The sequence below is a fragment of the Crinia signifera genome, chromosome 4 (genome assembly GCF_055691185.1).
Source record: "Crinia signifera chromosome 4, ASM5569118v1, whole genome shotgun sequence".
NCBI lineage: Eukaryota > Metazoa > Chordata > Amphibia > Anura > Myobatrachidae > Crinia > Crinia signifera.
Window position 1 is genome coordinate 161,088,000 of NC_139220.1, and position 24,500 is coordinate 161,112,499.

Here is a 24,500-nt window from a genome sequence, read left to right on the forward strand (position 1 = left end):
TGCGGAGTGGAGCGCGAAAGGAGCCGCCGGGTGAAGGGGGGGATGGAGGCACTGCTGCCAAGTGCGGGTGCCAGGACTCCAGGAAGAGTGGGGGCTGCGGACGGAGCCTCAAGGACTTGTGTGGATAAGCCTCCCTGAGTCAGGTTAAGGCTGCCACCGCAGGGACTGAGCCAGGTAGATGAGGATACAGCTGCTCATGATATGTGGAGGGCAGAATGAGCTGCTGGGGGCAAGGTAGAGGGTACACAGAGCTGCCTTGCACATGTTGGGAGCCAGGTCCTTCACAAGTAGAGGCCTGTGAGAAAGCATGAACCTCTGAGGAGAAGCAGCACAGCACTAATAATGCAGAGGGGATGAAGCAGGGGATAGGCTGTAGTAAAAAGGAATGGGCTATGCCAGGAAGCAAACAGGAGCAGGTCAGTGTTCCCATGTTCTTCATTTTCTCCACAGGCTCTACTTTTACTGATACCCCCCCCCCCCCCCATCCCATTCCCAGTGTCTCCCTGTCTTCCTTAACCAACCAGCCCACTACACCCATTTCACTGCCCCTGCACCTAGAACCCACCAACTTGCCTGTCACAGTAGTACCCTCCTCTCATCCTGCCCAGAGGCTCCTATTCAATTAGTGCCCTTATTCCAACCTAGTGTTCCCCACCATCTCACAGACTCCCTCAGCCCAGTATCCCCCTTTTTCCTTCCCCCAATTCCTCTCCCTGCTGTCCTATACTTCTCCATCCTACACTGCATCTACCCACCATTGCGAGTATTGTTTTATTAATAGCATGGAGGGGGGGGGGGGGGGGGGGGGGGCGGCGGCAAAATTTATAGTTACGCCACTGCGCACAGTTTGGCTCAACCGTGTGGCAAAATGTGAATTTTTTTCCTTAATCTGGGTGGCATGACATGAATTTTGGCTCAATACTGGTGGCTTGACATGAATTTTGGTTCAATACGGGTGGCATGATGTGAATTTTGACTCAATATATGTTGCATAACGTGAATTTTCGCTCTGTCAGTGTGGCATGATGTGAATTGTGGCTCAGTCCGGGTTCCAGGATGTGAATTTTGGCTCAGTCCGGGTACCTGGATGTGAATTTTGGCTCAATCCGGGTACCTGGATGTGAATTTTGGCTCAATCCGGGTACCTGGATGTGAATTTTGGCTCAATCCGGGTACCTGGATGTGAATTTTGGCTCAATCCGGGTACCTGGATGTGAATTTTGGCTCAGTCCGGGTACCTGGATGTGAATTTTGGCTCAGTCCGGGTACCTGGATGTAAATTTTGGCTCAGTCTGGGTACCTGGATGTAAATTTTGGCTCAGTCCGGCTAGCAAGAAGGGGATTTTTGCCTCCGTTTGGGTAGCAGGATTTTAATTTTGGCTTAATCCAGGTGGCATGATGTGAATTTTGACATAAAGGTGCCCATACACAGAGCGATCCTTTTTTGCGAGGCGATGAGCGGTCCCTCGCATCATACATCGCAAAGCACAAAAAGTATGTGCTGCACGTACTTTTTGAACTAGATTGCATCTAGTTCAAAATGCACGCTGCTTTAGCACATCGCATACATTTTTAACTAGATGCGATGTGATCTTGTTCGAAATGCAGGGAGCACATCGCTCCATGTATGGGTACCTTAACATGAATTTTGGCTGATTCCGTGTTTATGGGGCAAGTATAAGGGTCTACTATTGTGTTGCATAATGTACATAAGAGGTATATGGCGTGGCACACTACACTCAAGGACACGTCCCATTTTAGGTGGCCACGCCCCCTTTTTCTGGAGCAAGCGCGCCTATGGCACGCACATTACCCCAGCCTTCCCTTTTCCATACCCCCCACTTTAAAATTTCCACTTTGACCACTGTCTATCCCATCATTTTGCCCTTTAAAATTAAGATGTGACTTCCTGACTGAAAAATGTGCCCTCACGATTGAAAAATGTGCCCTCCTCGTAGTCAGCACCCTGCCCTAAAAAATTTATAGAGTGAACACTATTATGCCATGCGATCAAAACGATTTTTTAATTGTACAGGCACCCTGATGGGTGATTACTATGTTAAATGCACGACCATTTTTAACGCCACCTCCACTATGAATGACAACCCGAAGCGCACTATGAATGACAACCCGAAGCGTGGCGAGCGTAGCGAGCCCGCATGGGGCGGCGGTACGTGTCCTCTGACCTTTTCATACCCCCACTATCCACTTCGGCGTGGAGTTGATTTTAAGTAGTGTGGCAAGCGCAGCGAGCCCGAAGCATGGTGAGCCCCACGAGGGGACGCGGATTACTTCACATGTATTCCGCGTCCGCTCGCCACGCTTCGGGCTCAGTGGCTCACTGCGCTCGCCACACTAAAGAAAATCAACTCCACGCCGACGTGGATAGTGGAGGTATGAAAAGGTCGAAGGACGCGTACTGCCATCCTTCAAGGGCTCGCTGCGCTCGCCACGCTTCGGGTTGGTGTTGATAGTGGGAGTGTATTTAACATAGTAATCACCCATCAGGGTGCCTGTACAATTACAAATCGTATGCGATGCGATATTAAAATTGTTCAGTGCGGCTCCTAGGACCCGAAAATCGGGTCCCATCGCATACCTTAATTAGTGGTATGCGATGGCATACGATGGGCGCCGTGCTAGGAAACAAGTAACAAATTTTGTATTGAATACGGTAGAATACAGGTAACCAATGATGTGACTGACAGAGTATCTTTGCAGACAATGAACGTCTCGCTAGGAAGTTTAGCCTCACAGCAGCATTCATGAGGGACTGTAGTGGTGAGAGTCTGTATTGGGGAAAGTCTGTATTGGGGAAGGTCAATAAGGAGACTATTGTCATAATCAATGCATGAGATGAGAGCACAGATTAGAGTTTTTGCAGTGTCTTGTGTAAGGTAAGGGTGAATTTTGAATATGTTTTTAGGTGCATGTGGCATGATTTCGAGATTGAATGTGGGGAACAAAGAAGAGTTCAGAGTCTAGATAACAACTAGGCAGCGAGCTTGAGTGGTAGCAGTGATTGTCATATTCTCAACAGCGATAGAGATATCTGGTTGGTAACTACTTTTTATTGGCAGAAATATAAATTTATTCTGTTTTAGAAATATTACGTTTGAAGTGGCAAGATGACATCCAAATGGGTACAAGCTACTTTATAATTGATACAGGAGAGGCAGAATTAAAAAGTGTTTCTCGGTCATCCCATTTTGAAACTGTTTCGCTCTCTCTCTAAGGCTTCTACCCCCCCCCCATGTCAATAGTTATGACGTCGAGATCAGAATGTACACCATTTAGACAGGTCAAAGTGCTTACATTCTGCAAAATGCTGACATTAGGACAGTTTGGTGTATAGGCACCGCTGAATCAGACAACACCACCAGAACAATTTTAACTTGATGAATGTAGACAAAAAATACCAAACCCATGCACACACAATTTCCATATATACTCACTCATGTTATATCATTGTGGTCCATTGCCTGGATTTAAGCGTCCAAATCACAAGAAATGGATTTGACAGTGCAAAGTAGTTTTGCAGGGGCAGAGTCATCTTTTGCATTAACCAAACTCCCTACGTGTTATTGTACTGCAATGGGGTCATCTCACAGAATACAAAACCAAAATACTTGTTCCTCAACTCTGTAGAGATTATGGCACCAAGAAGGCAAAAGAGAACACCAACAGAGGTGGTAAAAGTAAGCAAGATTGATTTAACTGGGCAAAGCAGAACGGAGATGGCATTCCAGTAGATCTTCCCAATGACTCTTTGTGTGGTTTAAGGACATCCCTTAGCACTTCCCTAATTTCCCACTGCCTTCACACATATTTAATGGTTTTAATTAGAGACATTTGGGTTCGGATTAGCCTGGATCTTAAAACAGCATCTTATTAGCTATGGGAATAATCCGGATAAAAATGAAACTTGTTTGAACCACCTTTGAAAACCAAGATTTATGTCTTACCTGTTAAATCTCTTTGTTTGAGGACGTCAGAGGCCACAGGGATAACAGTGGGTAGAGTGAGGTCACAACCCAATTCCAGCAGCAGAAAGGTTAAACTTCTGGCTGCTCACAGACAGCCCTGGCTCCTCCCCTCCTCTTCCCCACCTCCTAGGCTAGCTACTTAATTTTCCCCAAGCCAGGCAGGAGACAAGATAGAAGGAAGAGAAACCGTAACTGTAACATGTGTAAGTACCCTTAACAGAAGAACTTTTAACTAAGTTCACTCAATGGAGGAACTATGAACTTCAATACCAATGAAGCAGGCAGACGAGGGATCCCTGTGGCCCCTGACGTCCTTGAAGAAAGATTTAACAGGTAAGACATAAATCTCGGTTTCTTCAGTGGCAGATGTCAGGGGACACAGGGATAAACAGTGGGACATCCTAAAGCAGTCACCTAAGGGTGGGGACGCGCCTGGGCCGCAGCTAGTACACTTAGGTGAAATTCTGAGTCCTGTGAGGCAAACGCATAAAAGGGTAAGAAAACAAGAGTAGACGACCAAGTCGCCACCTTGCTAAGTTACATTCATATAGAATGTAGACAGGTGAAAAAGTCTACATGACTTTCGATCGACAGGTCGACATGGGTTTTTTCCCCACTGTTTTTTGACCCATGTGCCGACAGGCGGTATTACATGCCCTACCATCCACTAGGGCATGGTGGGAGAATAAACCAGAGAAAGATCCCACGGAGCGACCAGTGGAACAAATGGAGGTTGGATGCACAAGCCCCCCTGCAAGAAAATGTAGTCATTCTGCAACAACGCCAACCGCCTGTGGAAGTGAATAGACAAGGCCGACACCTGCACCTTCAAGGAAGATAGTGGGAGGCCAGCCTCCAAACTATTTTGCAAAAAGGACAGAATCCAAGACAAACAGTAAGTCTTTGGATTAAACTGAAGGGAACGACACCAGGAAAAGTAAGCACGCCAGATGCGATCAGCACCAGCCCAAGGACTACAAGCCCTGAGCATAGTCGAAATCACTTGTGAATTAAAGACCTCCGCTTTTAACAAGGAGGTCTCAACAGCCACCCTGTCAAAGAAAGCCGCTGCAGATCGGGATGGAGGCATGGACCTTGTGTGAGCAGATCCGGCCACAGAAGTAGATGGATTGGAAGGGCCACTGACAGGGCCTGAAGATCCGAGAACCAGATCCACCGGGGCCAATGCGGGGCCACCAAGATCAACGTGCCCCCTTCAATCTTGTGAAGGCCTCTGAGAAGGTGGGAAAGGCATACATGAGAGCGAACGGCCATGGGGCTGACAGAGGGTCTACCATGCAAGCTCCCGGGTCTCGAGACCTGGACCCATACAGGGTGACCTGGTGATTGTGGCGTGACGCCATAAAATCCACCTCTGGTCTGCCCCACCGGTCTACCAACATCTGGAACACTTGCAGATGGAGGGTCCATTTGCCGGCATCCAGAGTCTGACGGCTCAAAAAGTCAGCTTCCCAATTGAGGACACCTGGAATAAAGATTGCCGACAAGGCGTGGATCTTGTTCTCCGCCCAGTGGAAGATACAGAAGGCCTCTGCCATGGCAGCCCGACTTTGCGTGCCACCCTGGTGGTTTATATAAGCCACCATCGTCGCATTGTCCGACTGGACTGGGCGACCTCGAAACCAAGGCACCGTCTGGCGGAGAGCCAGCAAGACAGCCCTCAGTTCGAGAACGTTGATGGACAGCAGGTTTTCCTGCGAAGTCCAAAGCCCTTAATGGATTTCTGACATGTAACCGCTGCCCAACCGACTGGCATCAGTGGTGAGGAGAGTCCACCGGTGGTTCCAAAACGGGCTCCCATCCATGAGGTTGAGATCCGTGCTGCCAGTGACAAGAAAATCAGGTGTGATCGTAGATTGGAGTACGACCAGACCATTTCTTGAGAATTTCCCATTGTAGGGGGTGAGAGTGGAACTGCGCATACTCTGCCATGTCAAAGGCCGACACCATGGAGCCCAAGACCCTCATGCAAGCATAGATTGAGACACACCTGAGGGAGAGGAGATGCTGAACATGGGACTGCAGAGCCTTGTGGCGTACCTGCGGCAAGTAAATACGCTGATGCACTGTGTCCAACAGAGCCCCTAGGTCATGGGTCTTCAAACTGTGGCCCTCCAGATGTTGTGAAACTGCATGTCCCAGCATGCCCTGACAGTTTTGACATGCTCTTATAGGAAAATATGTGGCAATGCATGTTGGAACATGTAGTTTCACAACATCTGGAGGGCCACAGTTTGAAGACCCATGCTCTAGGTGAACTTGGAAGGAGTGCAGGAGAAGTGGGAAAAATTAAAAAGTGCAATTCTAAAAGCAACAGAACTTTGTGTCAAAGAGTTAGGAAAAACACAAGGAAAAGGAAGACATTGTGGTTTGCAAAAGAAGTAGCAAGTATTGTGAAAGCAAAAAAGTTGGCTTTTTAAGAAGACGCAGAATAATGAGAACAAAGTGGTGTATCTCGTTAAACAGAAGGAGGCTAAGAAGGTAATCAGATGTGCAAAAGCACAGGCTGAAGAGAAAATGGGCCAGTCAGCGGGTAAAGGGGGGAAATTTTTTTTAGGTATATAAGTGAAAGGAGAAAAACAAAAAGTGGAATAATAAGACTAAAGACAGATTGGAAGTCTTCTTGAGGGAGACAATGTAATAGCAGATCATATTAATAATTATTTCTGCTCAGTATTCACTACTGAAAGAGAGGGGAAGGGGCCACATTTAAATTGCAAGTATAGTCAGAAAACTGAGGGAAAAACAAGTACATTTACAGAGGAGAAAGTTCTCACAGAACTCTCAAAACTGAAAGTGGATAAATCAATGGGGCCAGATGAGATACATCCAATGATACTAAAATAGCTCAAAGGGGAGCTGGTAAAACCAATAACAGAATTATTCAACCAGTCACTAGCTACTGGAGTAATCCCAGAGGACTGGAAAAACAGCGAATGTAGTCCCACTGCACAAAAATGGAAGCAAGGAAGAGGTAAGCAACTATCGACCAGTGAGCCAGATCAGTAGTAGGGAAATTGATGGAAACACTCTTAAAACAAAGAGTTGCAGAATCTCTCAAAACCAGCAATTTACAGGATCCGAAACAGCATGGGTTTACTGGGGGAAGATCATGTCAAACAAATCTTACTGACTTTTTTGACTGGGTGACTACAATAATAGATCAAGGTGGGGCTGTAGATGTAGCTTACCTAGACTTTAGTAAAGCCCCCCCCACACACTAGAATGATTTTTTGGCCGATTGTCTGATTTCTGACCGATTGTACGATATATTGGCCGAAAATCGGACAAAAAAATCGTTCTAGTGTGTGGGGGGCCTTAAGGCTTTTGACAATGTCCCACATCGCAGACTGTTAAATAAACTTGAAAGCTTGAGATTGGAATCGAAGATAGTTGAATAGATAAGATTGTGGTTGCAGGACAGAAAACAGAGAGTTGTAGTAAACGGAGTACAGTCAAAGGAGGGAAAGGTTACAAGTGCAGTACCCCAGGGATCTGTACTTGGACCGGTGCTTTTTAAGATCTTTATTGCTGATATTGCAAATGGAATTGAGGTTAAAATGTGCCTTTTTGCAGATGACACAAAGGTATGCAACAGGGTAGACACACCAGGAGGGGTAAAACAAATGATTGAGGATCTAAGCAGATTAGAGAAATGGTCAAGAGCATGGCAACTACAGTTTAATGCCAAAAAATGCAAAATCATGCACTTGGGTCCAAAAATCCAAAAGACTAAATATAGTATAAACGGCATTATAATGGAAACTACTGAGGAAGAGAGGGGTCTAGGCATCACTATTTCAGGGGACTTAAAGGCAGGTAGGCAATGTAACAAAGCAATAAAGAATGCAAGTCAGATGCTTGCTTGCATAGGGAGAGGTATCAGCAGTAGAAAGAAGAAATAGAAGTAATAATGCCACTGTATAGGTCATTGGTATGACCTCATCTAGAGTACGGTGTTCAGTTCTGGAGGCCATATCTCCAGAAGGATATAAAATACATTAGAGACTGTACAAAGAAGGGCAACTAAAATGGTGCATGGCCTACATCACAAAACATACTAAGAAAAGACTAAAAGATCTTAATATGTATACTTCAGAGCAGAGAAGGGAAAGGGGGACGTGATAGAAACTTTCAAATATATCAAGGGTTTTAAAAAAGGTACAGGTGGGAGAGATTATTCACAGGAAGAGGAGCAACAGAACACGAGGACATGCACTGAAAGTAGAGGGAGGAAGATTCAGGTGAAATTTGAGGAAGAATTACTTCACAGAAAGAGTAGTAGATAAGTGGAATAGCCTCCCATCAGAGGAGGTAGAGGCAAATACAGTAATACAATTTAAACATGCATGGGATAGGCATATTAATATCCTTGAATCATTTTGTGCCAACCTGAATACTAATAATTTCTCCATAAAACTAGTTTTTAACATCAGCCAAGAGGGTCTTTCTTTTTTAGATTTATGGATTTATATTTCTGAAAATGAAATTTGCACAAAAATTTTTAGAAAATCCACTGATTCCAACAGTTTTATTGATAGAACTAGCGAACATCACGCTAACTGGCTGGAAGGAATACCTTTCGGTCAGTTTACCAGAGTTAAGCGTAACTGCACTGATCCCACGATTTGTGAAAACCAAATAGAGGAACTAGCAGATAGGTTCCTCTCAAAAGGCTACCAACAAAAAACCATTGTAAAAGCCAAACATCGTATAGCTGGGATCAGTAGAGAAGACCTTCTTGTGGAAAAAACGAAGAGAAATAATGACGATAAATTTAAATGGTCCTTTATTTCCCAGTACAACTCTTGTTTTAAAAAGATTGAGAATATTTTTAAAAATAACTGGAAAATTCTTCAGCAGGACCCTATTTTAATGGAACATATTCCCGATCACCCCAACTTTATTTATAGGAGGGCACCGTCATTAAAAGATCAATTGGTGCACAGTAGTATAGAGACTGAACCGCGCCAAAGCATCCGAACCAAAGGGTTCCATAGGTGCGGTATGTGCCTTATGTGCAGAACGGTTAAAAGCCAAAAAGCCAAGTTTTTAAGTTTTGATACCAATGGTAAAAGTTTTAAAATAAATTCTTTTATTACGTGTAATTCAAGGAATGTTGTATATATGTTGGAATGTTCCTGCAAATTATGTTATGTCGGGAAAACAACAAGGAACCTAAAAACTCGCCTTTCCGAGCATATATACAACATCAGAAAGGGTTTAGAAACACATTCAGTCCCAGCACATTTTAAATTAGTTCACAACAAAAAAAGAGTGCCACATTTTAAATTTTTATGGCATCCAACAAATCCTTCCAAAAGTTAGAACAAATGATGTTGAAAAACGTTTATCCAAGGCTGAGATGGAATGGATTTTTAAATTAAAAACATTGATGCCATTGGGACTGAATGCTGATTTCGAACTAAAATGCTTTTTTTTTTTTTTTTCCATCAATAAATTTTTATTAATAGAGTTTTATATGGGGTACAGAAGAAAAGAGAGGGGATACTTGGGGAAGGGGGGGGGGGGGGGACAGCATTCTAGATTGGAAACAATACAATATTGTAGATGTAATAAATAAAGCAAAACATAGCAAAACACAACATAGACACACCGCTACGCAGAGCGGCTTATACATAAGATAAATAATATGCAGACCGAATAAGACAGTGCGGTAAATCAAAATAGATATTCCCTATCAGTCCTGGCTCTATTAGCTTGACAGGCTGTTATTAAGTGCCTAAGGTGGGGGGGATTCCGGGTCTGGGGTTTCATTCAGGCTGAACGAAGTTGACTGCCCGAGGGGGTCAGGGGGGAAGAACCCGGTCCCCGCTCCATTTGTTAAGTAGGCATGCCAAGGGGCCCATCTGGTGTGGGGTGAGGAGGGATTGGTCGAATGGGGTTGGAAGGCGGTCTCCATAAGGTAGTGGTGGTTTGTTTTTAAAATAACCTGAAGAAGGAGAGGGGGGGAGGGCTGCTTCCATTGTTGGGCAAGATTTGCACGTGCTGCAATAAGGATGTGTCCAAGGACATATGTTTTCCCTGCCGGGAATTCCCGGGGGTATACGTGGAATAGAGCTAGAAGTGGGTCAGGCGAGAGGGTTGTCTGAAGCACTGTGGAAATCAGACCGAACACCTCTCCCCAGTACCCCCTGAGCCTGGGGCAAGACCAGAAAATGTGGAATAAATTACCCACACTCCCACACTGACGCCAGCACATATTGGAGCATGTTGGCCAAAAAGTATGAAGTCGGTCGGGGGTTAGGTAGAGACGGTTAATCAGTTTTATATGCATCTCTGAATGGTTAAGGCAACGAGACATTGTGTATGACGATAGGAAGATCTTACTCCACTGGAGAGCAGAGAGCTGAATGCCTAAATCTTTCTCCCATTTCTTATGGGCTGCTGTCTTAGTGAACTCAGGCGGGGTTATCAGGGTCCTATACCAAAAGGAGATGTCACCTGTGGAGGTCGTCATAAGGGGGCGGGAAAGGACCGTCTGGTGGTGGGCTTCTGGGGGGGAGAGTTTGGAGAAGTGTGAGGTCCACCAATGAGTCAGCTGCAGGTAGTGGTGGTGCTCATGGGAGGGGAGGGAATACATTTCTTGTAGGGAGGCAAAGGGGAGGATTGTGTTAACATGTAACACATCTCCTAGGATATTGATCCCATTGTGTTTCCAGAGATTCAAATTGAGATTGGGTATAAGTTTTGCCACGGTGGTGATAGGGAGAGTAGTGATAAGGGCAGGGGGGGCATGTAGAGTGGAGAGTATCTGATCCCACACATATAGGGTGGCATTTGTCGCAGGAAGTAGGGCTGGGAGTGAGGGTCTTATATGTTTTGGGATCTTTAGTAAGTCTGAGAGAGGGATATGTGGGCAGTAGGTTTGTTCGATGCCTACCCAGGCTCTAGGGGTGGGGATTTCAAAGTAGTGCTTAGATGGGGCTAAGAGACAAGCTATCTGATAATGGCACAGATCGGGGAGGTCAAGGCCTCCAAATGCTCTCGGGAGGGACATTTTGGAGCGGGCCATAGCTGGGGGTTTTGTTGACCATACATATTTTGATAGGATGGAAGTAGCCATTTGCAGGGATTTTTTCGGGAATACATAGGGAATGGTGCGGAACAAATACATAAGCTTGGGTAGGAGCGACATCTTAAATGCCGCTATCCTGCCCATCCATGAAATTTCAAATGCCAGCCATGATCTGGATAGGGACGTGAGGGAGGTAAGGAGAGGAGATAGGTTAACCTCAAATACAGATTTCATGTTTGGGGGAATGTGTATACCTAGGTACTTTATAGAGTTAGGCTGCCAGTTATAGTTATACATAGACTTCAATGCGGGGAGGGATTCTGCAAGGTGGATCGGGAGGGCGTCAGTCTTGGACGTGTTGAGCTTGTAATAAGAGGCAGCGCTGTAGGAAGATAGTGTCGCGTGGATATGCGGGAGCGTATTGAGGGGATCCGTTACAAAAAGTAGCACATCATCTGCGAATAGGCTCAACTTATGATTAGTGGAGCCCACTCGGAGACCCGGAATATTGGGATTGTCGCGGATGGACATAGCCAATGGCTCAATGGAGAGGACAAATATCAGGGGTGAGAGAGGGCAGCCCTGCCTTGTGCCATTGGAAATCGTGAAAGGGGTGGAAAGGAAGCCGTTGCTGAACACTCGGGCCGATGGGGAGCTGTATAAAGACATAATTGAGCGTAGAATCCGGTCCTTGAAACCAAACCGTGACAGGACCTCTTGCATATATTGCCAGTTAAGGCGATCAAATGCCTTTTCGGCATCGAGTGAAAGGAGGAGCAGGTTCTGACCTGCAGATAGTGAGTCGATTAAGTTAAATACTCTTCTAGTATTGTCCGGGGCCTGTCGCCCGGGGACGAACCCCGTCTGGTCTGGGTGGACCAATGAGGGTAGAAAATGGTTAATTCGGGACGCCATTAATTTAGCAAAAATTTTTATATCAGTGTTCAGCAGGGCAATCGGGCGATAGTTTTGGCACAACGCAGGGTTTTTGCCAGGCTTCGGGATGGTCACTATTCGAGCCTCCAGTAATTCTGGGGGGGCCTTCCCCACCGAAGAGAGCACATTGAAGAGATCTACTAGGTAGGGGGATAGTAAGTCTCTGAAGACCTTATAAAAGTCTGTGATGAAGCCATCAGGCCCAGGAGCCTTGTTGTGAGGGAGTGATTTGATGGCAGACTGGATTTCCGACAGTGACCAAGGGGCGTTCAGGGAGTCTAATTGTTCGGGGGAAAGGGAAGGGAAGTGTAGACTGTCCAGGAAGTCACGGATGGTAGCGTCAGTGGGTTGTGGCGTGGAGGGGTCTGAGGAGAGATTATAAAGCTTAGAATAATAGTCGGCGAACTGGTTTGCAATGTCTTTAGGGTTATGTACTTTCTCTTTACTTGGGGAAATAATGTATTTAATTCTGTTTCTGGCTTGTTGGGCACGCAGTTTCCGGGCTAACATTCTGCCCGACCTATTACTGGCTAAATAAAATTTATGCCTCATCCTATTTAAAGCTGATTGAGTGCGTGCAAGGAGTAGTTTCTGAAGTTGGCTACGCACTGAAGCTAACTCTGCCTTTAGGGAGGTAGAGGGGGATTTTTTATTCCTATCTTCAAGATCTACTAGTTTAGCTTCTAGAGATGCTTGAGTTGCGGTGGCTTTGCGTTTCAATGTGGCTCCGGCTTTTATGGCTGCCCCTCTGGTGACCGCCTTAAAAGCGCACCAATGATTGATCACTGAGGTGTCTGTTGTCTGGTTATTAGACATATATGCTTCCATTGTTTTTAATATAGTGTCTTTGGCTAGGGGGTCTTTTAATAAGTGGGGGAACAGACGCCAAGGCCTGGGTGGGATTTTTGAAGGGAGGAAGTTCCATTGCCATACCACAGGTGCATGGTCGGACCAGGTAATAGGGAGTATATCGGCTCCCGAGGAATGTTGGAGGGACCACTTATCGCAGAGGATGTAATCGATTCTAGAATAGGTGTTGTGGACTTGGGAGTGGAAGGTGTATTCTCGGCCAGATGGGTAGGTTGTTCTCCAAGTGTCATATAGATCAAATTCTAATAATAAGTTACGTAAGGCTGTTGATTGGTTATCTGAGTGCGTGTGGTGAGTAGAGGGTAGGCGGGATTTGTCCATCCGGGGGTCAAGGGCCAAATTGAAATCACCTAGCAGTATCAAAGAGCCTTTTGAGACTTTTTGTACAAGGGAGAGGAGTTTGCGCAGGAAAGCCACCTGGTTTGTGTTAGGGGCGTAAATAGATACTATAGTCATCAATCTGTCCTCTAGGAGGCCGGTGAGTATCAGGTATCTGCCGTTCTTGTCAGCAGTTTGGGAGTGGCAGGTAAAGGGAGTATGTCGGTTAAAGAGTATAGCAACACCATTTCGTTTGAAAGGGCCATTAGCATAATAAATTGTCGGGTAGTTTGGGTCTCTAAATTTGGGTGGGTTAGGGGAGGCAAAGTGCGTCTCTTGGAGAGCCACTATATCCGCCTTTTGTTTGTGGAAATATGTCAATGCCATCCTGCGCTTGTGTGGGGAATTCAGTCCCTTAACGTTTAAAGATATTAGTTTAGGCATGGTATGTCCTTAAGAGGCGCTGTGAAAGTTCCTAGTGTGTCTGTGGGGGGGGGTAGCAAATGGTGAAAGATGGCAGTAGAGAATGTTGTCCAGGGGGGGGGGGGGGGAAGGTGGAGAGGAGGACAGAAGATAGGTAAAGGAGAAGGTAAAGGGAAAGGTAAAACAAAAGGGTCCAACAACTAGGACCCGCATGACTACTGCAGGGGAAAGAGAAGGGTTTTCATGCAGTAGTATCAAGGGGTTTTGGGGGTGGCGGCCCGGCTTCACTGGGGAGCAGGAAAGAGGGAAGGCCACCGCTCCAGGAACAACTTTTCTTTGTTTTGTTTTTCCTTGGAAACTAAACAAAATATTACAATTTACTTAATTTACTTAACATTCCACCTGTGGATCCCATGGGGAGGTGGGAAAACTAATACTAAATATAGCTTACTAAAACAGGCGCATATGAACCCCAGCCATTTTAGAGGGTACTATGCACTTAAACAAAAAGAGAAAAAGGGAAAACTTTAACAGACTAACTTCGAGTTACAACAGACAACTGTAAACAAAGTCTCAATGCCTAACAACCTACAACCGTTTGTAAGTAATAATAAATTGATACTTATCGCATCGACCTCCACCCGCTGTGGGGAGGTGAGGAGGTAGGGAGGCATGAGAGTCCAGATACAAATAGAAGATGTCCATGGCTGCATAGTGGTCATCAAGTGTCAGCCCATTCTTGACGGAGGGGCTGGGGGCGCTTCTGCCCCTGGGTTCCTGTAATTGAGATGTCCCATTCTAGCAGGAGCTTCATTCCAGCTTCCAAGGTGGACACATTGTAGGTGGTGTCATCGTGCGTGATGATCAGCTTCACGGGGAACCCCCATCGGTACCGGATCTCATGAGCGCGTAGTGCCATTGTGATAGGGGAGAAGGCTCTCCTGTTAGCTAAGGTCGTGGGTGAGAAATCTTGGAACAGTTGTAGGCCTCCTAAAGCATCAGATTTTTTTGCTTCACGGGCTGCTTTCAGGAGTTGTTCTTTAACTGTGAAGAAGTGGACCCGGAGGAGGGTGTCTTTGGGTAGGTCGGCTGGGATTGTTTTGGGTCTAGGCAGGCGGTGGATGCGATCGATGAGAAGATCTCTGGGGTCAGCGGAGGGGAGGAGCCTAGAGAACAGTGCGGTGGCATAACCTTCGAGCTCAGAGTTGGTCACTGACTCTGGAATGCCCCTGATCTTGATATTGTTCCGTCTGGACCTGTCCTCCAGGTCCGCAAGTTTGGCTTTAAATTGAGTGATTTCAGTTTGCTGACGGTCGTAGGAGGATATAAGACCGTTGTGAGATGCGACCAACTCCTCCATTTTCTTCTCCAAGTGGTCTGTTCTGTCACCTATCGCCACCAGCTCAGTTTTAACTTCACGGATGGCTAGCTTTAGGTCTTTGGCAATCTCTGCTTGGAATGCAGAGAAGACCTGGCAAAGGGACTTCACTGTAACTGGCTCGTCGGAGTCGGCGTCTATACCTGCCATGCCGGTGGGGGGGCTTCGCTCCGCTTGAGCTCCCAAGGGGGAATATGCATGCTGCAGGGGGCTTGTCTGCGGTTGTGGGTTTTGGGAGGGTTTCTTGGCAGACATGCTTATTTTGGTTGGGGCGACCTCCTTGGGTCTCTTTGGGGGCATATTTGGGTCAGGCACTGATTGCGCTGATGATGGGAAGATAGCGTTAGGTACCGTGGGGGCTTCCGAACAAATTGTTACTTCATATATAGTGGAAGTTGCAGTCGTCACGGAGTGGCGGCCATGAGATGTGTATATTACATTGGGGCCTGGATGGGGGGTATTGTAGGTATAGACTGTTAGGGATGCGCTATGTTACAGCGCCACTAGGGTGGGCTTGGTGGCACCTAGGGTATTTTGGAAGAGGAGATAGTTCTTTTGTCTGGGATGCAGACTGGGGGATGTTCTGGGTATTGGCGTGGTGCTGTGCTGATGCCTAGTGCCTCCAAGGAGGTTGATGGAGGGTGGGCTGTATGCTAGCCCCAGCTGTGTATCAGCCAGTGATAGTCAAGGGGGGGACAGCGGGTGTTGCAGGGTGCAGCTCAACCCTGTATACGCTAATAGATAGAGGTCACTGGAAGGGATTTGGGATCCTGAGAGGTAGCTGCAGGAGGCTGCAAGCCCCGGTGGGGACGCTGGAAAAATGGCGGAGCCACGTGGGGGATGCGGTAATGGCTGGGTCCAGCCGCAGCCAGGAAGGGAATGAGGGTGTTAGGCCGGCGCGTGGTGTTCCCCGTATGGGGTTAGTCCCAGGCAGCGGCTGGTCTTCACTCACCGGAGGTGCGGGGATCTCGTGCCGCTGGATGTTGAGGCTGAGCGGCTGTCTCGTTGGTCCGGCACGCTGCGGGTGAGGGGTGAGCTCCGGGGTGTCTGGCGGTGGAGCAGCAGGTGATAGTGCTTACCGTCCGGGCAGTAGGGTGGTGTACAGATGATCCCCGTCGGCGGCTGTGATGAAACGTCTCGCGCCGCGTCACCGCTCCGTCTTCCTCCCCGAACTCGAGGTCCCGGCCTCTATCCCCGGACCAGGCCGCAACCTGCAGCAGCTCTTAAAAGTGCTGCCCGGCTCCGCGACCTCGGACCGAGGCAGGCAGGGGGTGTAAAGGGGGCTAGAGGAGGGATGGGGAGGCAGTCTGGAGCGAGTAGGGCGATTTAGGAGAGGAATGTCGCAGGATTATCCGGGAGCTCCGGTGAAACTCGACTGCTCAGCCAGCGTGCCAGGCCACGCCCCCGAACTAAAATGCTTTTTAACTTGAAGTGGCTTTTTATGGCTTTTTGCCCTTCTTAAATTCTGTCTTATTTTTACTATTTTTATATTGTATTTTTATAAAGTGGCAACATTTCTATGTAATTAATAATATCCCCCTTTTTTAAAAGCTTCCAGACTATTTATTCTAAGTTATTTGGACATTTGGGCAATTTTGCCCTTTTCAAAGATGGACACTTAAGCATCAGGATCGAGCGTCCTATATGAATGAAGTACTGACTGTCAGGACGGAACCCCCTGATGGGGAATTATTCCAGAGGGGAAGGAAATAACGTCCGGGACACTATTGAAATCAGGAAGAAGATGTGAGGCTAGAGGCAATACCGGAAGCCGCGACATGTGCGGCCCCTCCGGGAACCTCCGCCTCACTCAGGAACTGATTGTTTATTGAACTCTGCATACCCGGCCTATTGCGGAATGTGCAATATGTGCCGGAGGATGAATTTGTGTGACGGACTTACCTCACCACACCCATATCCTGTTTGGGGGGATAAAAGATCGTTGCTGCTTATTTTACACCACACTTCTGAAGAAGGACCTATTCAGGTCCGAAATGCATCAAGTGCTTGGTGTTTATTGATGTGGATCCTTGTGCAAGCTGATCGGCACCCTCTATTGCCAGGACCCTGTGGGACCCGATTTCCGGTGTTGGACCCTGCATTTCCTGGAACAAAAAACTTGAGGACCTGGTTAGCAGCACTTGCCTAGGATTCCCTACTTATATGCTTTTTAACCATCTAATTTTTTGTGAGTTTATCTACACATTAAAAATTCATTTGTTTGTACCATATTACACTATGATGTGTCTTTATGTGCCCTCAATGTGAGTCCCAAATATTGGGGGACAAAAGGGTACTTTCTTGTTTTATTTCAGAGTGAATCTCTGGCTGGCAATTTGGATTCATTACCTACCTACAATTAAGTTATGTATTAATATTTACCACATATTGGTGAAATTTATGGGAACATCTCAGGGTAGCGCTGTTTGGTGAACAAACCACTTTTCTTCTGTATCACTCCTGGTGTTATGACAAAAACACAGTTCACCAACTGCTGCATGTTTTGAGAGTGCGCTATATTTTAAACAATTCACCCTTCCAATTATATTAATATCCTTACAAAAAATAAGGATCAAATATGGTTTGAGGGAACATGTTTAAAAAAAAGGGGCAGACTAGATGGGCCAAGTGGTTCTTATCTGCCGACAAATTCTATGTTTAGATGACTGGAAAGTGGATTAGGAGTGGATGGCAGGAAAGTCGCCTTTGAGGCAGCCACCGTGGCCATGATTTTGTCCAACTCTGATCCAAACAAGAGGGGACCTGTAAAAGGTAATGCCTCAAGTGTTTGCTTGGAATCAGCATCTGCTTTACAAGAGCAGAGCCACAGAGAATGTGGCGCCGCCACTGCCGAGACGGACACTCATGAGGTAAGGGTGGCTGCATCTAATGTGGCCTCCCCCAAATATAGTGCAGCTTCATGCATGATGTCAAGAATAGGTACCATGTCATCTGCACTACCCCCTCTGCAATAACATTAGCTAGGGCAGAAATACATCCCACCATGGCCTTAACCACCCAGGCAGATGCCAGAGTAGGCCGCACAACCGCCCCAGAGGTATCCTATATTTATATGGCGCCACAAGGGATCAGCAGCATCTAATTCCAGAGTACATAAATAAATAAGCAACAGTGATTTACAGTTAAATACAGTGGAGGACAAGTACAGGATATGCAAACATAGCTGCAGGAGACAACACTGGATTAAGGGGGTGATTCTGATTTAATTGGTCCCCTGCGTTCTGGCACGGGGGACCGATTATTGGCGACTGCACATAGTTATTTATGCGCATGTGCAGCCACTGTGTGCGAGCGGCCACAACAATCGCACACAGAAGTCCGGTTGGGGGAAGGTGGGCCGGGGGATTCGCCCATGGGAACGCCCAGCATTTCATGGGCGTTCCCATGGAAACGCCACGATGACGCGGGTGCGGGCAGCTGATGTCAGCTGCCCATCCGCTTCCCGCACAGGACCACAGAGGTGTCTCAGATCTGCAAACGCTGGAAAAATCATTCTACGGTCGTTGAATTTCGCAGAAATTGCGAGTCAACCAGAATAAGGTCCTAAGTTTCCCCGACCGCACAGTTTGGTATATGTATTTTCTTTGTCAAAATAGTTTTGCTTGTGTAACTGAATTAGTTAAAAGTTTGTCAAAATGAGGGACACTAGGGTCAGATTTTAGGGTGGTGGTCCCAACTCACACAGGAGCGGACGGATTTGTAGGACTACTGCTACTGGGAGCCACTGCTCTGTCATGCGGAGTGTAGTGGTCGCAATAGAGGTGGGGAACCAGTGATTCCTAGTCAATGCTGCTACTTGTTGCTGAGTCCCTGGAGTTGCAGAGTATGCATTATATGGCAGAAAGGAACGATGCCCTGTATATATGGGGGCACTATATGTAGGGGTAAGGGGGGATGCGGGTGTGTGTCTGTATGTGTGTGGCGTATGAAGCTCTGCCTGACTTTGTTCATTGGCAGCCAGCAGCACCACAGAGGTGAGGAGTATTGTTAGCCTATTATACATACACAGATGTGGGTTTAAAGTCAAACTAAAACATTTGACATATGGTATAAGGGAACCTGTTGGTATCCCAATCCCCACAAGGGCTCCTATTAGGGACAGCAGGGTGCCCTCCGACATTCATCGACACCCAATACTAGACTGTGTCGACACCAGCTCCAGTGGAGCACATACTAAAGATTGTGATCTTCAATAAAATTCCTTATTCGATCATTTAACCATCCTGACTGTTATTTAGAAACTCTAGTGACCCATCTAACACCTCTCCCACTCTCCACACCATAACCCTCTTCCCCCCCCCTTCCTATTCCCCCATCCTATTTTTTCATTCCCCCCAACCCCCCCCCCCCCCCTCTTCCCCAACTGACTTTCACTACAAACAACCATAGAGTGCGCTATCCATCCACCCGATAAAAACTAAAACATTTACTTTTACAATTTTCTTAATATGTTCACATGCAATTGAACACAAGAGAATTGCCCTATGGTAATAAATGCAAGTTTTTAGTAACCATGAAAGCGGTTTATATATTGACACATTGCCTGTTAACTGTAAATTCCACTTCCATTGGCTGGAAATTGTAGGACTGCTCCAAGTCTGAGCTAACACGTAGTGTGACTTCTTCATCGTGTATCTAAAAAAACAAAAAAACATAAAAGCTTTATGAAATATTATAAAGAAAGTGTGTAATGCAGCTGTTTGATCACTTACATTGTTTATACATAACAACTGTTGATGCTTTCATTCATCACAAAGCAGATGGCGTTTAAATGGGCTGCATCTTCTAAATCATTTCAAAGTAGAGATGGCACACCATACATCATAGCACTTATTTAACACACAAATATAACATAACAAAACATTGCAGACACTGGTGGACTTGGAGGGGTGTAAGAGAAGAATCTGCGTGCCCACCTGTCGTTTAGGGATGGTTTTTTTTTTATTCACATGCCAAGGAGGGGGGGGGTTTGGATATGCTTTACCTGGACACCACAACAACGTTCATTGTAGAGCACTTTTTGCCCAAAAGGACTCAAAAGCCAATACTCAATTAGCTGTAGTAATTTACTGTAGCTAACGGATTTGCTGGGGGCTATTCAATTAGCCCGATACCTGGCACTTATCAGGGGATTATGCTCAAGGTGCCTCAGGCATTCAAAATATAACCCCCGATAAAACAGCCAGAGCCACAATAATAATACTTTTCCCATGTGTTATTGCCCAAAAAAGGGTGCATTTTGTTATTAAAAAAAATAATTAAATAAAAAACAGGCTTAATTACACGGGCTGAAATCACAGCATTTTTTGGGGGGGAGGAAAACTATCTGGGTTACTAGGATACCAGCCAAAGTGCTTTACATCTGCAGTACAAATAATAATAAGAGTCGGCTTTTGAAGATTTATAGAAGGGAAGGCTCATTGAATAGGTTTCCATACAATTTCTGCTTTCTAAAAAAAAAATAAAAGAAAAATGAATACCAAGTCCTCAAACTAATTCCAACAATTCTCTAAAAAACAGTAGTTATCACAGAAACAAAATAGCATTTTGCATTACAGTAAGTAAATAAAAACAACACAAACACACAAGATGGACTAAAGATAAATTGTGCTATACAGTATAGAATAATTATACTTACTTCAACAACTGTGCCAGCAAACTCTACCACCATAGTGGTGTATGCTTGATACTTCAACAAAACTTTGTCACCTGGAACATAAAGCATAAAAATAGGATTTTAATATACCTACTGGTAAAGCCTACAGAATACTGCGGTCTCAATAAGATGGGAAACAGAGGGTCATCTGCAGGAGACAGGCACATATAAAATAGTCAGCAGGGTCTACTGGCTCCTCCCCTCTATGTCCCCACCCACAAGCCAGTTAAAGGTAAAACGGTGCCTGAAGGAAGATGGACATACTTGAGAGAAGAACGTAACATGTATAAGTGGTGAGATTCATACCAGCACACCATAATCAACAAACCAGGACAATATGGGAAAAAACTGCAATGAACTTTTTAATATAAACCCACAACAAGTGGCAAGATAGGTATCATTGTATACCAATAGTATATCTGATAACTTAGGTAGGTATATTAAAATCCTATTTTCTCCATCATAAATATGGGATACTGGGGTCTCAATACGATGGGGATGTCCCAAAGCTTCCAGAACAGGTAGGAACGAGACTTCTGTAGCACCGCCTGCCCAAACTGGGTATCCTCTTTTTGCCAAGGCGTCAAATTTGTGAAACTTTACAAACATATGTTTCCCTGACCATGTCAAAGTTGCAAGGTAAAGTCTCCTCTGGCAGCCTCCCAAGAAGATCCCACTGCTCTTGCCGAGTGAGCCTTCACTGAACCACGGACTTGTAATGCTGCCAAGACATAGGCTTGTTGAATGGTCTTCAGAATTCAACGAGCAATGGACTGCTTAGATGCCAGACAACCTTTCTTCTGCGCATCATATAGCACAAAAAGGTTGATATATGCAACTATAGTCGCATTGTCCGACTGGACTTGTATTGCTTGATGACGAAGTAAAGGAGAGGCCTGAAGCATGGCGTTGTATACTGCTCTCAATTCCAGAATTTTTATTGGCAAGCATGCCTCGAACAAGTTCCACTTGCCTTGGAATTTAACACCTTGGGTTACTGCCCCCAGCCAATCAGACTGGCATCCGTTGTAAGAAGGACACCAATAGGGGGTTCCTAAACTGCGTCCCACCAGGAGATTTGGAGAGTGCAGCCACCACAGGAGTGATATCCTCGCCTGAGGAGACAGACATAGGACCTTGTGCATCTGCAGGTGAGACCCTGACCATTTGCTCGAGATCCAGTTGATAAGTTCTTGTACGGACGGAGCAGCTCCCTGACCAGAGTTTGAAGATCTTTGACCTTCGCAGGGGGAAAGAACTCTTTATTTTCTACTGTGGATCATACCATGAACTGTAGCAGCTGGGATTTCGGTAGATTTAAGACCCAGCCATGGTGTGACAGAACCTGAATTGTGAGGTTGAGCACCTCCACCAACCGAGCATTTAAGGAACTATGTTGACTCCATGAGTCCTGATTAAGGACACTATCTCCACCATCACCTTTGTGAATATGCATGGGGCCGTGGACAGTCTAAATGGTAATGCCTGGAATGTTCGTCCAAGACTGCAAATCTCAGATAAGCCAGATGAGGAGGCCAAATGGGAATATGACGGTAAGTATCCTTCACGTCTTATGATGCTAAGAATTCGCCTTCTTTCAATCCCGATATTACCGCTTTGAGTGATTCCATCTTGAATTTGAATACGCTGAAGAAGAGGTTCAGAGACTTCAAATTAAGGATAGGCTGCACCAAGCCATCTGGCAAACAGGTTGGAATAATAGCTCAGACCCCATTGTTGGGAGTCGAACTGGCACAATCACCTGCGATTTTACCAACTTTAGTATGGCCTAACTCAGGACAATCTAAGCTTCCTCCGCTGCCGGCAACCCCAACCGGAAGAAGCGTTGAGGTGGAGGTCTGTCGAACTCCAGCCTGTAACCATGAGAAATAAGATCCCTGACCCAAGAATCGAGGGCCTTATTCTAGTTCACTCTGACAAAATTCTTCTTAGATGGACAAAACCACCTCTGGATTGTCCAGGAGAGGTGGAACACTGTCATGCTTAGAGTTTTGAAGTAGCGGTGGTGGAGCTGCGATCCTGAGCTCCCACCACTGCCGGGAGTCTGAACTTTCCTCTGGTGCCCCCCTGTTAGCAATGGATGCCCCTCAAGCTCTAGGCCGGAATCTGGGAGCACGAAAGAACTGCTGAGATGATCCCTTAAAGCTTTGGAAATCCAGTCATCCAGCTCACTTATGAAAAACTGTTCCCCTGAGAAGGGAATAGATTCTACGCTGCTTTTGAGTCTGGGACCGCAGTCCAATGTCGCAGCCATAAGACTTTGGCATTTATAGCGCCCAACTTTTTTTGCACCTTACTAAAGGACCTTGGCAGTGTCCTGTATGCATTGCAGTCTTTCAGCAATCTGCGCCACAGACATGTCGCCTAGAATACCTTCCTGCAGCCGTGAAGCCCAGGTATACACAGCTTTAGCCATCCAGCAACTAGCCAGAATGTATTTTGCTAAGGTATGGAATTTAGTGGTATCTATGCACGTAATATGCTGCAGATACCACCTCTCCCAATTGTACCGTTGCGCAATATCCCTTTGTGTGGTATGTCCTGTGGCACCGATGGGGTACAAGCAGCAGGTAGCGCCTTCCATTAAGGAAGCCTCCATTTGATATGGTGCCTAGTGCCAGCAGAGCGGGGAAATAACTACAGCCAGGCTAGATTTACTAAATGACTCATGTATAGATAGCAAATTGGTCTTGAGATTTAGCAATAGTCATATGGAATTAATTTTCTGTGAGGATTATAGGGCTCTCATAGTACAGGAATAGGAGTCTGAGATACCCATGTGTGGCATAACATATTCTCAGACTACAAGCTATTTAGAGATCAAATTTTCTGGAAGCACTTTGTTATGTGTGTTCCATGGCATAAAATCATATACTGCCCATGCTGGGTTTGTGCCCGATGGTGAAGCCTAGATATTCATTGTCAGGTCAGACTATGCCCCAGGGGCTCACCTGGTGTGGGACAGCCAATGGGGCCTAGTCCTACCACACTACATTTAATGCAGAGTCATTTTATGGAATGCCACATCTAAAAACAATGTGGATGATAAAAAGAATCTCAGTTAGCAGCAGGTAGATGAAATGTAAACAATATTTAGACATTTTTATGTTTCTAAACAGAACTGTAGGCTTGTAATGTACGGCTTTACCGAGAGGGAGCAGGAATCACTTTCTTCTGTGTCGTTAGCATACAAATACAGTTTGGTACAAAATCTACTTAAAACGCTTCCAATTTTCTTATATGCAGGCCAGCAAATATGCCTTCTTATAGGTTTGCTTCGCTTAACTGCAGAAACTTTTCCTTTGGATGACTGAAAGCCTGCCCTTCTTTATGCAGCTTTGTACAAATTCTTCATTAGGCCCAACTTATTGTGGAGGTAAAATTTAATGTGGAGTTTTGCTCTCCAGCAATATAGGGTTCTCTCTCTGCCCACGTCTGTGGTACAGAAGCCAAAATGCAACATGGCATCTAGCTTTAAGAGGCGGCTTCTGCCCCAGGACCTGCATATGGAGGAGAATGACAACAGGGATTCTGGTAACAGAGGATGAAGAGTCTCTATAGCAGACATACAGGAATCAGAGTACTCCTATTATGTCAATAAAAAAAAAAAAAATTGTATCTCAAAATCCGTATGTGGTACCAAATTTCTGATCAGTAAATTTGTATTCACAAAATTACATGAGTATTGACATATATCCTTTCAGATACAAAATTGGATACGGTCACTTGGTCGACATGAGAAAGGTCGACATGCCTTCGGTCGATACCTTCAAAAGGTCAACAGGGTCATAAGTTCGACACATTCATTAGGTCGACTTTGGGAAGGTCAAC

At 45.8% G+C, this 24,500-nt stretch overlaps 1 protein-coding gene across 3 annotated transcripts in view; it reads right to left on the reverse strand.

Moving 5' to 3' along the window:
* MOV10L1 (Mov10 like RNA helicase 1) overlaps nucleotides 1-24,500 on the reverse strand; it is a 110,933-nt gene that overhangs the window by 45,397 nt on the left and 41,036 nt on the right. For all 3 annotated transcript variants that reach the window (XM_083182892.1, XM_083182893.1, XM_083182894.1), the window contains 2 exons: nucleotides 20,631-20,701; nucleotides 19,536-19,627 (listed from right to left, as the gene is read on the reverse strand). In XM_083182892.1, coding sequence (XP_083039018.1) covers nucleotides 19,536-19,627; nucleotides 20,631-20,701 — 163 coding nt within the window. The remainder of the gene's footprint in view (nucleotides 1-19,535; nucleotides 19,628-20,630; nucleotides 20,702-24,500) is intronic.